The sequence below is a fragment of the Platalea leucorodia genome, assembly GCF_965183815.1.
Source record: "Platalea leucorodia genome assembly, chromosome: 1".
Taxonomy (NCBI): domain Eukaryota; kingdom Metazoa; phylum Chordata; class Aves; order Pelecaniformes; family Threskiornithidae; genus Platalea; species Platalea leucorodia.
Window position 1 is genome coordinate 18382577 of NC_138823.1, and position 14672 is coordinate 18397248.

General features: G+C 35.5%; 1 protein-coding gene across 1 annotated transcript in view; it reads left to right on the forward strand.

The window, feature by feature from the left end:
• CSMD3 (CUB and Sushi multiple domains 3) overlaps window positions 1-14672 on the forward strand; it is a gene marked incomplete at both ends in the record, with an annotated part of 751074 nt that overhangs the window by 714397 nt on the left and 22005 nt on the right. Inside the window, 3 exons of the mRNA XM_082307341.1 lie at window positions 2631-2804; window positions 6102-6275; window positions 6529-6602. Coding sequence (XP_082163467.1) covers window positions 2631-2804; window positions 6102-6275; window positions 6529-6602 — 422 coding nt within the window. The remainder of the gene's footprint in view (window positions 1-2630; window positions 2805-6101; window positions 6276-6528; window positions 6603-14672) is intronic.

Consider the following 14672-nt stretch of genomic DNA (forward strand, 5'->3'; position numbering starts at 1 on the left):
TGTCAATTTTTAAAGTTATTTTCCCAACACATGCTTGAGGTTGTCAGACTTTGAGATCCTCTTAACAGTTCACTTTTTTTCTATTTGTATTGTGCTCTTACCCAGCCTCAGCTTCAATTACAAAACTGATTTTAAGAACGGAATAGCCATGCTGGTGCTATTGACCAAGACTCTGTCTGTCTCCAGGAGTGGCTGTAAGCGAAGAGCTAAAAATTATAAGACAGAACAATCATTTATGATACAGTGTCCCAACCTCAAATTCTTAAGGACTACAGGGCACATAACTGGGAGCAGGAGATCTAACTCCAATTTGATTCAAACAGAACCATATAAAGAAAGAGTTAGACTGTCATTTTTGGGTTTGAGTTTTTGAGTCTTTCTGGTTTTAGGTTATGCATCTTTATGGCTTTTATAAATACTAAATGATAATCATATGCAGAACCTCTAGTGTTCTCATTCTACTCCACACAGGTTTGTGTGAGTGCACTAAGTTAATAACCCCCATTTCTTTGTCTATGTAATTAATCATGATATATAATATGGAGTAGTGTGTTTGAAATATATAACAATTAGTTCTTACTGTCAGGAGGAAATGCCAGGGTCCTCTGGTACCTTTTAGTTAAAATAATTGGAAAATGAATTGGGCAGAAAATGGATGCGTAACTGTCACCGTGCCATTGAAATAAACGATATAAATAATTCTCTGGCTTTGCCTAGTTGGAAAAGGATACATGTTCATCTGCAACTAAATATTTGACTATTCAAGCATTGTCTTTTCTACAGACTTGCATTTGCAATATATTTTCAGGTCTTAAACTGAGAAACGCTGCTGTACGTATTTATGGTTAAATCTCTGACCAAAATATTTAGAGAGGCATTCTGCCTTGTTGCTGGGTGTTGTTTTGTTTTGCTTTTTTCACCCCAAAATTCTGATATTACACCTATTTTCATGCTACTTCTTCTGTCTCCTTTCCTAATTATTGACTGCTATTTCTTCCTTTATTATTCAGCTCAGAAGTTAAGACATACAAATCTTTTTAAAAGGACTAGTCATGAAGCTCCCGGAGAATGTGGACAGACTTTTGCTGCTTGGAGTACTTATTTTGACTTACTTTTATTAAAGCATCATGAATGTGTGGCAAAATCTATCATGTCCTTTTCTGGGTTGGTTGGTTGGTTGGTGTTTTTTTTTTAAACTATGAACCAGAGCAAGAGAAACAGAAAGTATAAGAAATAAGGCCTTAAAATTTAGATTTGGTTTACTGATTGGCAAAGGATTATTTGGTAATAGCACTACTTTCACACAGTATTCTCAAACAGCCATGAATAATGCTGCAGAGCATCTTCATGGTGTAAATAGTTGAGATTGTCTCACTGAAAAGTATAATAAAAAAGGAGGAATGATACATGGTGAACCTTCTGCAGATCACATTCAAATACAAAGTACTCCTGATCTAGTGCTTCTGACTTCTTTTGAGCCTGCAAGATGACAGGTGTCTAAACATAAGTTTAAAGGTTATGAATGCAGCATTTCATTTCCTTCATTCCAGTGACCTGTGTGTTCTCCGTTTTATTTTTAGTCACCCCCCTTCTCATTTATGTCAGCTGTCTCCACTAAATTAAATCATGCTAGTTTCGTTTGCTTTCTCTCTCTTTTGCTAGCACAGTTTCTCCCAGCTTTTCTCCCTTTTACTCCTTTTCCCTTTCTCATTCATTCTCGTAACTTTGGGGCCTAAATTTCCCCCTATCTATTTTTGATTCAGATTTTTTTTTCTTTTAACTTCTTTTTTACTTTTTTTCCTTCAGCTCTCAATTAGTGATTGTCTGTTACTACCCCACTATGCAGTAAATAACACTTTTATCTTCATCACTACAGTTATGTCTGTTTATTTCTACTGTCTTCCTGTGGTGTTTTTCCGTTCTTTTTCCTACAACTGAGTAGAAGATGTTTCTGTTTTTTCCTGGGAGGTCTGGAAATGAGAGACTTATACTGAAATACTTCTTGTTGGCCTTCTTAGAGGTAGCAACACTGACAATTTCAAGAGGTTTCAGATCCTTAAATTTTCTCCCTCTAGCTAGAAGCTGGATGCTTTTTGGTGAGGAGCTATTCATGAAGTAAATACTAACCAAACTGTGGTACTTAGAAACAGCCTTTCAAATCATATTTTGGAACAATGGTCCTGGAATTTCATCCCTGGGCATTAATATTTAGTAAATGCCTAAGATGGTTAACAGGAAGAAAGTATTTGACTATTACCGTGATAACTAAAGATAATTGTACTTTATGCTGTCTAAACAGACAAACAAAATCATTTTGTAGTATACTACCAGATATATCTTAAATGCTTTACAGTTCATACTCTCCATACTGATTTTTAGGTGGTCTTCCTATTTGGTTCCTGTTTTATTTAAGACACTTCATCAACCAGCCACTGTCTCCTAGATGGAGGAAACCAGAAGTACTAATTTCAGGAAAGTACTAACATCAGGAATACAGTGAGAAAGATAGCATGTCCTCACTGTATTGTCCTCTAAAAAAGGTGGAATTAGCACATATGGTTCTTCTAGTAATTGTGTACACTGGGGATATTTACAGCAGCTGGGCCTAATTATTTTGAATATTATTGCAGCTGTTACCTGCCCAGCTCCTCCGCAGATCTCTAATGGAAGGCTGGAAGGAACAAACTTGGATTGGGGATTTAGCATTAGCTATGTCTGCTCTCCAGGATATGAACTCTCTTTTCCTGCTGTTTTGACTTGCGTTGGGAATGGAACATGGAGTGGTGAAGTACCTCAGTGCTTGCGTATGTATTTACTTTATAGTCCTGTATTTCTTTATTCAACTACATTGCTTTTTTCCTTTTTAAAGTTTTCACCTCCCCCCCCCCCAGCAGTGGCTGGGTTCATTTCAAACCTGGGACAAATACAATCCTTCTATATTTTCCAAAATTATACCATAATTTCTAGATTGAGGAAGGCATAGGAATATCTGTAAATCCTTTGTGAACATACAGGAAGCCTTAACACAAACAGAAAAAAAAATATTACAGGCAATGCGTACCAAATGATCCCAGGCAAAACAAGATTAAGAGGTGCTGTCTTGTTTTCAAATCCAGCTACATATAGAATAGGGGAAGTTTCATTATAATCTCTCTTATTTCCTCATTACTCATCCTAAACTTTCTCTGATGTCACAGAGTTTTTTCTGTTGGTAATGTTGAATAGGCCCCAGGGTGATTCCTTGACAATTGTCTATTTTTCCCCCTACACTAAATTAAGTTATATATTTTATGCAGTAAATTTTGTTAACCTGAAAGTTATAACATTGATGGATTTTTATGTTACTACAAATTTCATTACAATAGCAAATGTGGCTTTTTCTTTAGGTTGGTGTCATTCCACTCATTATTTTAAAAAATCTTTTTAAAGAAGTGATTGCGATGATTCTGAGAGATATTCAATTGATTGTACTGAAGAAGTAGGTTCTGTAGTTATTTGTAGAATAGCTATACCACTGAAACTCTGTAATTGTCTTGAGCAAGGAGTCTAACTGGAAGAGAATAATATCATCTTCACGGCTTTACAGTTTCTGAAGTTTAATTCAAGCTCGCCAAGTAGCTGAGCTTGCCAGGTAGCTTGCTAAATGTTGCAAAATGCAATTCTCCATTCTTTTACTATTTTTTGCCTTCTTCACCTCTCCCTTTCAAAATGTTCTTTTTTGGCTATATCCTACTACTATGAAAGCATATCATATAGACGATTTTTTCTTTTCCTTTTTTTCCTAATGATATTCTCATATCATCAACAACAGTTGCTTAGAGCTGCTGAAACTGTATGTGCCAGGGAACGTGGTGAAAGGCATTGTTTCTGGAAGAAAAAAAAATCACAATTTGTTGTTTAAGTTCTCTAGATGGAGCTCTTCTACAGTCCAATATATTATGAACGTCAAAGACCATGAAAAATTCTTTTCATCCTTTGTTCTTGATTTTAATATTGTGTCCTTACATTCATTTTTAGATACCATAAGCTATTTGTCATCTTTGAGGTTGGAATACTCAATATTGCAACATGTTCTGGAAAAGGGGGTCCACTTTTAAACTTTTCAAAAGGTATAGTTAGCACAGAATGCAGCTGCCTGGGAATTAAATTCATGCAGAGACTACATTAACTGAATGTTGTTGATGTGCAATGGTTACCCATTGGCTTGCAAGAGAAATCAAGTGGCAGCCAGTGCTTTTCAAAGAGCTTAAACTAGCTGCCATCTGGCAGAAATGAGAGGGAGCTGGTGAAAGTCATTCTCAATGAGCAATCTTTAAGCAGTTCTTGACATCAGAAATTTAGTTCCCACTTTGGTTCCATACAGCCTGTAGCTGAAGATATGCAAGGTATAGTTATAACAGGGAATAATTTTTCAGAATAGAATATGGTCATGTCTTTGGTTGAGTATTTGTCACCTATGACCTAGTTTAATTATTCATATGGTAATGTGAGTAAAGGACTGCTGTTTTTATAAGCTTGGCAATAGATGGCAAAAAAAAAAAAAAAAAAAGAGGCCTATGCCTGAAAATTCTTAACTACAGATATAATTTGCTGTTAATCAATTAAATGTCTTTGAAGAATGAGACTAGCCTCACAGCCTCAGTGCCAGAGCTCCACAGACCTGTCTCTGTTAAAGGCTATCAGAGTCCTTAGGAAAATATTTCCATTGTGAGTGGGAGCACTCACAGAGCTTCCAGTTTGCTGCAACTTCAGTTTGTTCTGTAGTCCCCTGTTCCGATATCAGAGGAAAACTGCTGTGTTTTACCATGGTGCCTGATTTCCATGGTTACCTATATAGAAGGCAAATATTCAGTAGCTATTCAATGACTGGGTAAAGTTGACTGACAACAAGGTGGTGGAGTTTACTTAGTTTTATAAACTAATAATAATAACTATTAACTAATAAACTAATTAATAAACTTACCAAAAAGAATTTTTTTATTGTGAGGATTTTTTTCCCTTGAGAGTGGTTGCTACTTTGTTGGTACAAAGAACTGTTCAGGAGACAATTTCAAGCCTCTGTGTTAAAAATCTATGTGTTTCATGTATTTTCAAATTAAGACTTCCACAGAATTTTCTAATGAAAACAAATTACAACCAATGAGATTCACTGTGTGGCACTATCGCCAATTCATAGATTTTTTCAGAATTTGGCCTATAATTCTGCAGACAGTCCCATTCCACTGAAAGCCATGAAATTATATACATTTCTGGTATGTTATAGATTAAGACCTTTTTTTTTGACAACATGTGCGTGCATGGATTTCCCATACAGTCGGTGTCTGCAGTAAGAGGTAGAGGACAGGAGCATTTCATGTGACCAGGTCTTTTGGAAAGCTTAAGGCATAGGTGACAAAGAAAGAGATATTAGAAATGTATTTTGAATGTGGTTGTTTAAGAGATGTAATTTAAATTTTGTTTGTAGAAGAGAAAGATGGAGCAGAAAATTTCACTGTCTGTACAACATGCCTTTTTAGAAATATGTCATTGCACACATCTGGGTTAGTGTTTTATTTTTTTGTGTGTATTGCAGCATTCTCTGTTTGATATGAAATTAGACTCTACAATATTGGCATTCATGGTGTGTCAGGGAATAATATAGTCTGATGGAACAGGGTTTACCATTGCTGATTGCATTTCCTGAATCAATTAGGTAGGTCGCAGAAAACAGGAGAGGACGAGAGACTGACATAAAGGTTTGGTACACTCTCTGATTGATCTCTATAGGAGGATTTGCAGATTGATATGGTTTAGGGCAGAGGTGAATTGTGGATATTTGAGCCTTAATAAGTTATGTAACCTTGAGTGTCAACTTCAAGCTACTGCCAAGCCCACTATGTAGGCATTTTGAACAACGAGAAAAACTATTGCAAACTGAAGCAGGCTAAAGACTGGCTATCTAGTGTCTCTCTGAATTCCTATTAAATGTTTCTGTATTTGACCTGTGTTTAATAAAATAAACATAAAATTTGGAGTAACTGTTTGACTGAGTTCAGGTAAGTGTTATTTTTGTGTATTTTAATAAATGACACATTCCATTTCTGTCATGTCTTTTCTCACAGCAAAGTTTTGTGGTGACCCTGGAGTACCTGCTCAAGGGAAAAGAGAAGGCAAAAGCTTCATCTATCAGTCTGAAGTCTCTTTCAGCTGCAATCCTCCTTTTATTTTGGTTGGCTCCAACACCAGGATTTGCCAAGCAGATGGCACGTGGAGTGGTTCTTCTCCTCGATGTATAGGTAAGGTTACATCCATATTATTGAAATTTCTTGAAATGCTTATTATTCCTTTTCCTGCTAAGTCAATCTAGGAGTTTTAAGCCATTTTGAATTATCCTGGTGTTATTCTATACTCTCTAAGAATGAAGTCACTTTATTTTTGTTTCTCTCAGTGGTTCATTGCATGTTGTATGAACAAGCTTAATTTTGTGATACATTTATGTATTCATTAAAATACTGTAATTTGTTTTGTCTTTATTGTAATTTTTTTAAGAACCTACTCGCACAGCATGTGAAAATCCAGGAGTCCCAAGGCATGGGTCACAAAATAACACATTTGGCTATCAGGTAGAGTATACTTTTTTTAATTAACTTTCACAATAAAATATTTTTACATTACCTCAAAGTCTAGAAAATTCTGATTAAAGGTTCAGAAACTTCTCATGCCCTCTAAGAGCTGGTTGTTGGACTGTTGCTGTGTTTCCTTATTTCTAGCTATTGGATTACACTGGCCTTGTGTCTCTATTAGTAATGCGATTTGTGAAACCCTGGCGATCAAGTTCTGCTTGGTTTCACCTTGAAGGAGTTCAGTATCTCCTCACCAATATAGAAGTACTCCCTACTGTTTATCAAGTATGCTTTTTCTCCTTGAAAGTTGTGTGTGCCAAACTGCTAGCGTAGATACACTCTAAAAAACAGTGGATTTTTTCCCTGAGAACAATTCTGTTGTTACATTTGGAAATTATGTGACCACAAATGAATCAGAGTCAGGGAGGCTGGCAGGTGCCTCTGGAGAGCTCCTAGTCCAACCGCCCTTCTCAGAGCAGGGGCAGCTAAAGCAGGTTGATCCGGGCTGTGTCCAGGTGGTTTTGAGTACTTTCAGGGATGGAGACTCCACAGCCTCTCTGGGCAACCTGTTCCAAGTTGATCACCCTTAGAGTGAAAATACATTTTCTTATTTTTAAACTGAATTTCCTATGTTTCAATTTGTGCTTTTTTCCTCTTGTCCTGTCACTGGGCACCACTAAAAAAAAGTCTGTCACCTTTCCTGCCCCCAGTAAGTTTTAATACACACTAATAGGATTCCCCTTGAGCCTTTTCTTTTGCACACTGGACAATTCCAGCTCTTTCAACCACTCTTTGTGTGCCAGATGCTCTAGTCCCTTAATCACATTTGTGGCCCATCACTGGACTCAATGCAGTATGTCCCTGCTTCTCTTGCACTGGTGAGCCCAGCACCCGCCAGTGCTGAGTAGAGGGGAAGAATCACCTCCCTCAACCTGCTGGCAATGCCCTGCCTGATGCACCCCAGGAGGCTGTTGGCCACCTTTTCTACAAGGGTGTGTTGTGGCAAATGGTGTGTGCATATGTTGAAAAAGAATTGTGAAACTGAAAATGCTTCTGAATTTCTGATTTTCTGAATCATACAAAACAGTGATATCAGTGAGACGTTTTCATGGGTGAATGGTGTACATATGCAAAAATGTGCCCCATAATTTGCTAGGAATCTTATAAGGCAGCTGCAAACAAAGAGTGAGTCTAAACTGTCCTGCTAAATCTGTGTTGGGTGTCAGGGCTAAAAGCTCCAGACATGTGAAGAGGATTCGACAGAAGAGTAAGCTAGCAGCTCCCCGGTTGTATGTGGTGCCTGTCTAGTAGCAGGAGTTAAATAAAAACTGCAGATTGCCAGAAATTCTTTGGTTTGTCATTTTGGTGGCCTTTATGCAGTATTCGTTCTGCTTAATGATTGCTTTAGCCATCTTTGGGTTTTCAGATTGTGCTAGATCAGAATCATATGTGAGTGGTAATATAATTGTCTCAGTTTTCTCCAGGGAATGGAGTGCTGTTTTGTGCCAAGATAGAATATGCAGGGGCAGTCCTTGGGCTAACTTTCTTTGGGTATAATACAATATTATGTTAGAGGTCAACTCTTTATTCAACTGTGTAAGAAATGAATCATTGCAGTGACCATTTTCTACAATTTTATTGTCACAGTTTCTCTGGCATACTAATGAGCTTTCTATCACTGAAGAAGCTAACACAGACTTTCTCATTTGTGGTGTAGTTGTTGTAGTTGTGAATAAAAGCATCACTCAGAACTAGCATGGAACTGTCAAAATACCAGGCAAAATGTCAGCTGATAAATAATTTCAAAAAGAAGTGTAGCTGCTGGCAGAATTTACAGCCTTGATCCCACAGTTGTAAGGTTAGTGCCTAGCAGATTTAAACTGTATGAGCTACAGTCTCCTTACCTAGCCAGCAACTTATCCTCACACTCATGTAATGAATTTGTGTTTATATAGTAACTAAATGTCTGCATGCAATTTCTGATTACTCTAAATATGATTGGTTAGTTAATACAGAACAGGGTAGGAGTATCATTCATACAGGTGAAGCTGAGTTTAGCTTTTTATTGGGTGGAAACAACAGTGAAAATGATCAATTCTAGACAAGTTATTGTCTGTAGATCCTGGAAAGAAATATTACATTATCATATATCCAATAATGTTATGACTCATTTAAATCACAAACATATTATAAAAGAATTTACATTATGCTATAATTAACTTCCTGTATGAATGGGATAATAATGACTTTTGCTTCCATCCATAGCAGAAAGGTAAAGAATAATTCTAAGATATACAAAATACTGAAGATGAGATGACTTTGATTTTCTTTTGTCTGATAGATCCATTGTCTACAATTTTAAACAACAGAACAAAAGAACTTATGCAAAATTAAGCAAAATGTTTTGCAGTTGGCAAATGCATAATGAGTTCTTACTGTTGAATATATAAGAAGGTTTTCTGACTCTAACCCATGGTGGTGTTTTTTTTTCTCTTTTGGGGGTTTGGTGGGTTTTTTGGTTTGTTTTTTTGTGGTTTGTTTGTTTGTTGGGTTTTTTTTAACTCTCTTAAATACTTCATATTTAAACTAATATTAACAGGGTCACTTAAATGACTTAATTGTTAAGTTTTAAATTTTTGTCTCTGTCTCATAAAAAAATAAAGCTGTAGCCTGACAGTAGAATTCAAGTCTTCATATGTGGAGTCCTCTTTTAAGTGCTTTTCAACAAATGACAATACCTCCTCTTTTACCTGATTATATCACTGACTGTCACTTGCTTTTCACTATACTAGTGTCAAGTCATGAACTTCCACAGCACTGTTTTTTTTGTTCTTGTTGTTTCTGCTACTCTTGATTATCTGTTTTCCTATCTATCTCATTGATTGCACTGAAAGTTCAGGCATATACAACATAATTCCAGGCTTGACTGAAAGGTGTATCAAAACCTGACCTCCTGGAACCTATACTAACACACAAATATCACCACCTCACATTTGAATGGTGTTTCAACTGTTAAGTAGGAGCTTTGGAACAAAGAGGTCACAGAATTTTATATGGGTTTTATTGTTTGATATTGAATTCAGCAGGCAGAAGCAGATCAGGTTCTTGTATGTTCAAATAACACCAAAATACCAGTTTAGTGTTACTTACATATCAAGCATGGCGTGTAAATGTGTAGCATCACCTCCTTTAATTATTATGAATATGTACTTCTAGGATGTTAACCTTTCATCTGAGTATTTTTGATTTGACAAATCTACCTTAACAGTGTGTTACTATGAAGACAAAATATCTGTAGAACTTAGTGAATACTGACTTCATCTGTAATCTGGAAAATAAATTGCTCCTTGGAAAGAAACTGTGGTTTTGAAATATTTGTTCAGATATATTGCTAGTAACACAGAAAATTGCTTATAGCACTTTCACCATAAGCTGTTGTAACATAAGATACTACTGAATTGAAGAAACAGTTTAGAACTGCTTAGACCAATCACTCGTATATGTAAGATTTATTACTTCTCATACTTTTCCAACATATTTTTTTGTAGAAATTCAGCTATTTTCCCCTACATTAAAGCCTGAAGGGAGCCAAAGAGCAGTCTGGATTTAGAAAAGAAAATAGCCACATTACAGTAGTGGTAGCCATATGTTAGCTCTTGAGTTCTATTTTATGAAAAGCTGTTTGAAACATGATCTGTAGATGTGGAGCAACGTTGCAAATAATCTCCTTTTGTGAATGTAATGCTTATAAAAATTTTAGTGTTGATTGAATTGTAGGATGAAATTCCAAGAGAAGTGCTTTATTACCACAGCATAGCTGTCTCCATTAACACAGTTGACATCATCACTGCATCAATGAAAATATAATTTAAGGCTTATCAGACACCAAGTTCCTTCTGCTTCTCAGGATCCTGAGGTCTGTGGCTTCAGCCTGATGTCCGTGGGAGATGTTAGTGTCAGAATCTGGAGTGCTTCACTGGCAGGAATGTGATTTTGACTTTTTTTTTTTTTTTTTTTTTTTTTGTCTCTGTCATTCTTGATTCACCTGGGGTTATTTATAAAGTTTCTAACACTTTTACACTACTCACACTGCAGCTCCACATTATATTTCAATATCTCCTCCATAAAGCGCATTTCACCTATATTAGTTACTTATTCTTTTTTACCCCTGAAACCTGATTCTGTCCAGGTCTGCATTTCTTTAAGTGACGATGGGTGAGTTGTTCACAAAAATGGGGTCTCCACTGCCGAGCCCATGTCAAACCTCTTATTATACTGACACCTGTAGTCGTCTTCACAATATCCTGTGTCTCAAGGCCTTTGCTATCATTCCAGTGCCAGGTCTGTATTTCACTATACTGCATCACATTAGTGGTAAATAACTCATTCTGTACATAATAACTTATTGTTACTACTATGGATATAAAGCTGTGGTTGTACAGTACAAAGATAAAGGAAGGCATAAAAATTAGTCACAGCCACCTGATCACAAGAAAATTTTATGTTATGGCTAAACCAAGTTTAAAAAAAAAAAAAAACAAAAACAAAACTCCAGGCAGCTCAAGACACTTTCAGACAAAGGAAGCCTGGCAAGCTTCTGTCCAGAGGTCTTGCAAACTCAATAGCCTGTTACTACTAGTGGCAATACTGTATTACTGGGCTACGAAACTACACGTACAGCAAAGACTTAATGAGTTGTGGTTTTGTTCACGTAAAATATGATGCTAAAAGTTAGTGAAGAGAAATAACTGACATTCCTTTAGCTTCTCGATCCTTAGGTATGAATTGCTGGGGATGGAGAAGCTTGTTAGAGTATCTTCATGTTCTTTGGTAAACAGAAGTCTAAGAAAAAACATTATTGTAGAATAACTCATGAAAGTTAGAAATTGCTTCTATTCTTATAAGGAATATAAGAAATAATAAGGATAATAATTTATTATTATTATTTTTATAACTATTATACATTATAATAATATTATTTTGGTGAAAAAAATGTATCTAGAGTACTATCCTAATCTTTATAAATGGATGCAGGTTGATATTTATGCATTTTCTTCTCAGATTGCTATTTCTCCTGTTAGATAATAGCAAATACATGGCCTTTGATTCTTAGTAAAAGAAAAAGTTAGTGATGTTGATTTGGGGAATATCCAAATCATAACAGACACTATGGAAAAAGCAGCTATGGAACAGAGATGATCAAGCAGTATACAAGGAAATATTTTTTTTCAGGATTGGATGCAAATACTGTTGCACATAGACCAGTTCTTTCCTAAAACCAGAGAGTACAGTGAACAAAGATATTTCAGCTGTTTCCCCAGCTCTCCCCAGTAATGTTTCTATTCAAGCTGTACAACAAAAAATTCGAACAAACCGGAACATGTCAAGACCGGGAATTTTTCAAGAACGCAGAAGGCTATATTGTAGCGCCACCTGGTGCCTCTGGCACAAGAATATTGCAAAACAAACTTCCCAAAAAGTATTTTTTAAATTACTTTTTTAAAAAATTATTTTTAATACTTACATATTGCTTTTAAGCTTTTTTTTAGGAGCAGGGAGCCTCACTCCTTTATTTATTTATTCATTATCTTGAATAGCATGGATATACTTCTAAAAACATCTTCATCACTTCAGCAACTCTTGTATTTTTGATGCTACTTTGGGGGCTCATGTATATAAAGGTTGTGTTTCCCTAGCAAGGATAATACAGGTGACATCCATTTTTTTTTGAGAAAATAAGGAAAACAGTTTCACTAGCAGTTACTGTTTTGGATAGAAAAGTTGGTATTGCAACAACTGGTTGCAATATCAACCATGGTTGGTTTGGAGTTTTATTTGTTTGCTGTGGGTTTTTTGGTTTTGTTTGTTTGTTTGTTTGTTTTTTTAATTGTGGAATTCTAGCAACTCAACCTTTCCACTTACTTGGCAACTTGAGCCATTTCCTTATCTCACTGATGTATTTCTAGTACTAAAGAACTGGTTTGATGTTTAGGCAACCAAGCCTCAGTGAAGCCATAAGATAGGCAGAGCTGCAGTGAAGACGGGTAGACAGTGGCAAAAATTTCTATGCATTTCTTGGTTCTGCTCTTCAGGTGAACAGTTTTCCTTCAATATATCTGTCCAGCAGATGACTCAGTTCATAAAGAACTAATGCAAAGTCATGAATAGGCAGCTAAAGAAGAGAGAGAAGTTACATAAAATTGAAAAAACACACCTCCTTCCTTTTTTCACTGATACCCATTGAGTCCTGTAGGTTTAGAGACTTTATGGACATGATTTTCCAGCCCTTTCAACTCACAAGGTATGAACTTTCTGTTCAGGCCATTCTTGATGAGTAGAATCACAATATACTGAATTTTATTTAATATACTGAATTCATTTTTTTGATCTATTGACTTTCTGTTCCTCTAAAGAAGTTCTATATAATGACAAATTTATTTTAGGTAATATCGTACTAAAAAGTAGGTGAAAATTTCAAGATTGCCATTATCTGATTAATTCAGTATTGCACATATTTAAGTAGTGTTGAGCTAATATATGAAAGATAATCACATGGTGAGAACTGTCAAACTCTGAAAAGAAGATTTTTTTTTTGCTAAAAAGAGAATGTAGCACACAAAATGTTAATTGAAAATAAGTGAGGTAGTGTAACTAAGCAGTTAAAGTCACACAGTAGCTACTTCTGGAGTTGCTATTGACTACTAGAGTTTGAATCTCTAACTTAATTACAGTTTAGAATTAGATATCTAAGTAGCCAATTAACCTCTTTACCTCATTGACTTCCTTGATGTCCAGCTTCTCCACATCATAAAACAACTATATTTTTTCTTAAATATTTTATATTCAGGAAGATCATAGAGTCAACTTTGAAAGAATAAAGTGGAAAGAAAATTAAGCTCCTATTCAGATGGATATTAAGAAACTACATTTAACTGTTAAGCTGAGGTTTGGTTTTGGTTGGATTTTTTTTGGTGTGAGCAAGCGTGAAAGGGTCCTGGTTTTAAAGACAGTGTTGAAGTATTGTCTTCCTTGATAGCTAAAGGGCAGGTGTTCCTTCCATAGTTGTGCATGGAGATTGCTTCGATAGAGGCAAATTACTGAAATGAACAAGTCTTTCATAAGACCAGTACTTGCCGTAAAGTAATATATTGGTGGTGGTTGTTTTAACTAAGCTCTTCACCACACAAAAAAGTACTTCTATTTCTATTTGGTGTAACTTCTAAAACTTTTAGTGTTTTCCCACTTTGTGTTTAATCATGAAAGTGATTTAGTGTTTTTTATTCAAAATCTTTTAAAAGTAATTACATAGTCCAGTGAGCACAGTAAAGAGGCAAAAAAAAGGAGATGAGTTTTAAATCACATACTGTGTTGATGAGCTACTATCTGTAGTTCATGGGTTATTACTAAATTTCATTCTGATGAGAAGCTTGAGCTGAAATGGAATAGTACTATAAAGTTTCAAATGACTACTTGTAGCAGTGAAATGCTGTTTCCCAGGACTAAACTATTGTGAAAGAGTCCACATTTTACCTTTGAGCATCAATTTGAATCAAGTGTTATATTTTTAAACAAAATAATGAGAAAAAAAACCCAAACAAACCAGAACCATAAATGTGCTGTCACATACAGTTCAAAGTTTTCAACTTCTTGTTTAAACATGAGTTGATACATACATTAGACAGGTCACTGCAGAACAGTGGATGTGATCTATGCACCTTAATATTTGATTTAACCACTCACAGCATATAATAAACTACTCTCTGAATGATATATTTGTAATCTAATTTCCTTGCTTTTGATGGAAACTGAGAATTATTTGCATTTTCATCAACGTCACCATGACTGGACATGCTGAACAAGTTATTCTATGCTATATTTGTGCAGAAACTGTTATTGACTAAAGAATCCTATTTTCCTTTTTATGCAACAGATACACATAATAAGAATAATAATTAAAAACTAATCTCAGATGAATTCCTATTGTAAATTGTAATGTACTTGCATTCCAGTTTCTATTATCTGTGTAGTATAAAGAACTATTCTTTTTTACCTCTTGTAATCAAAAAACAA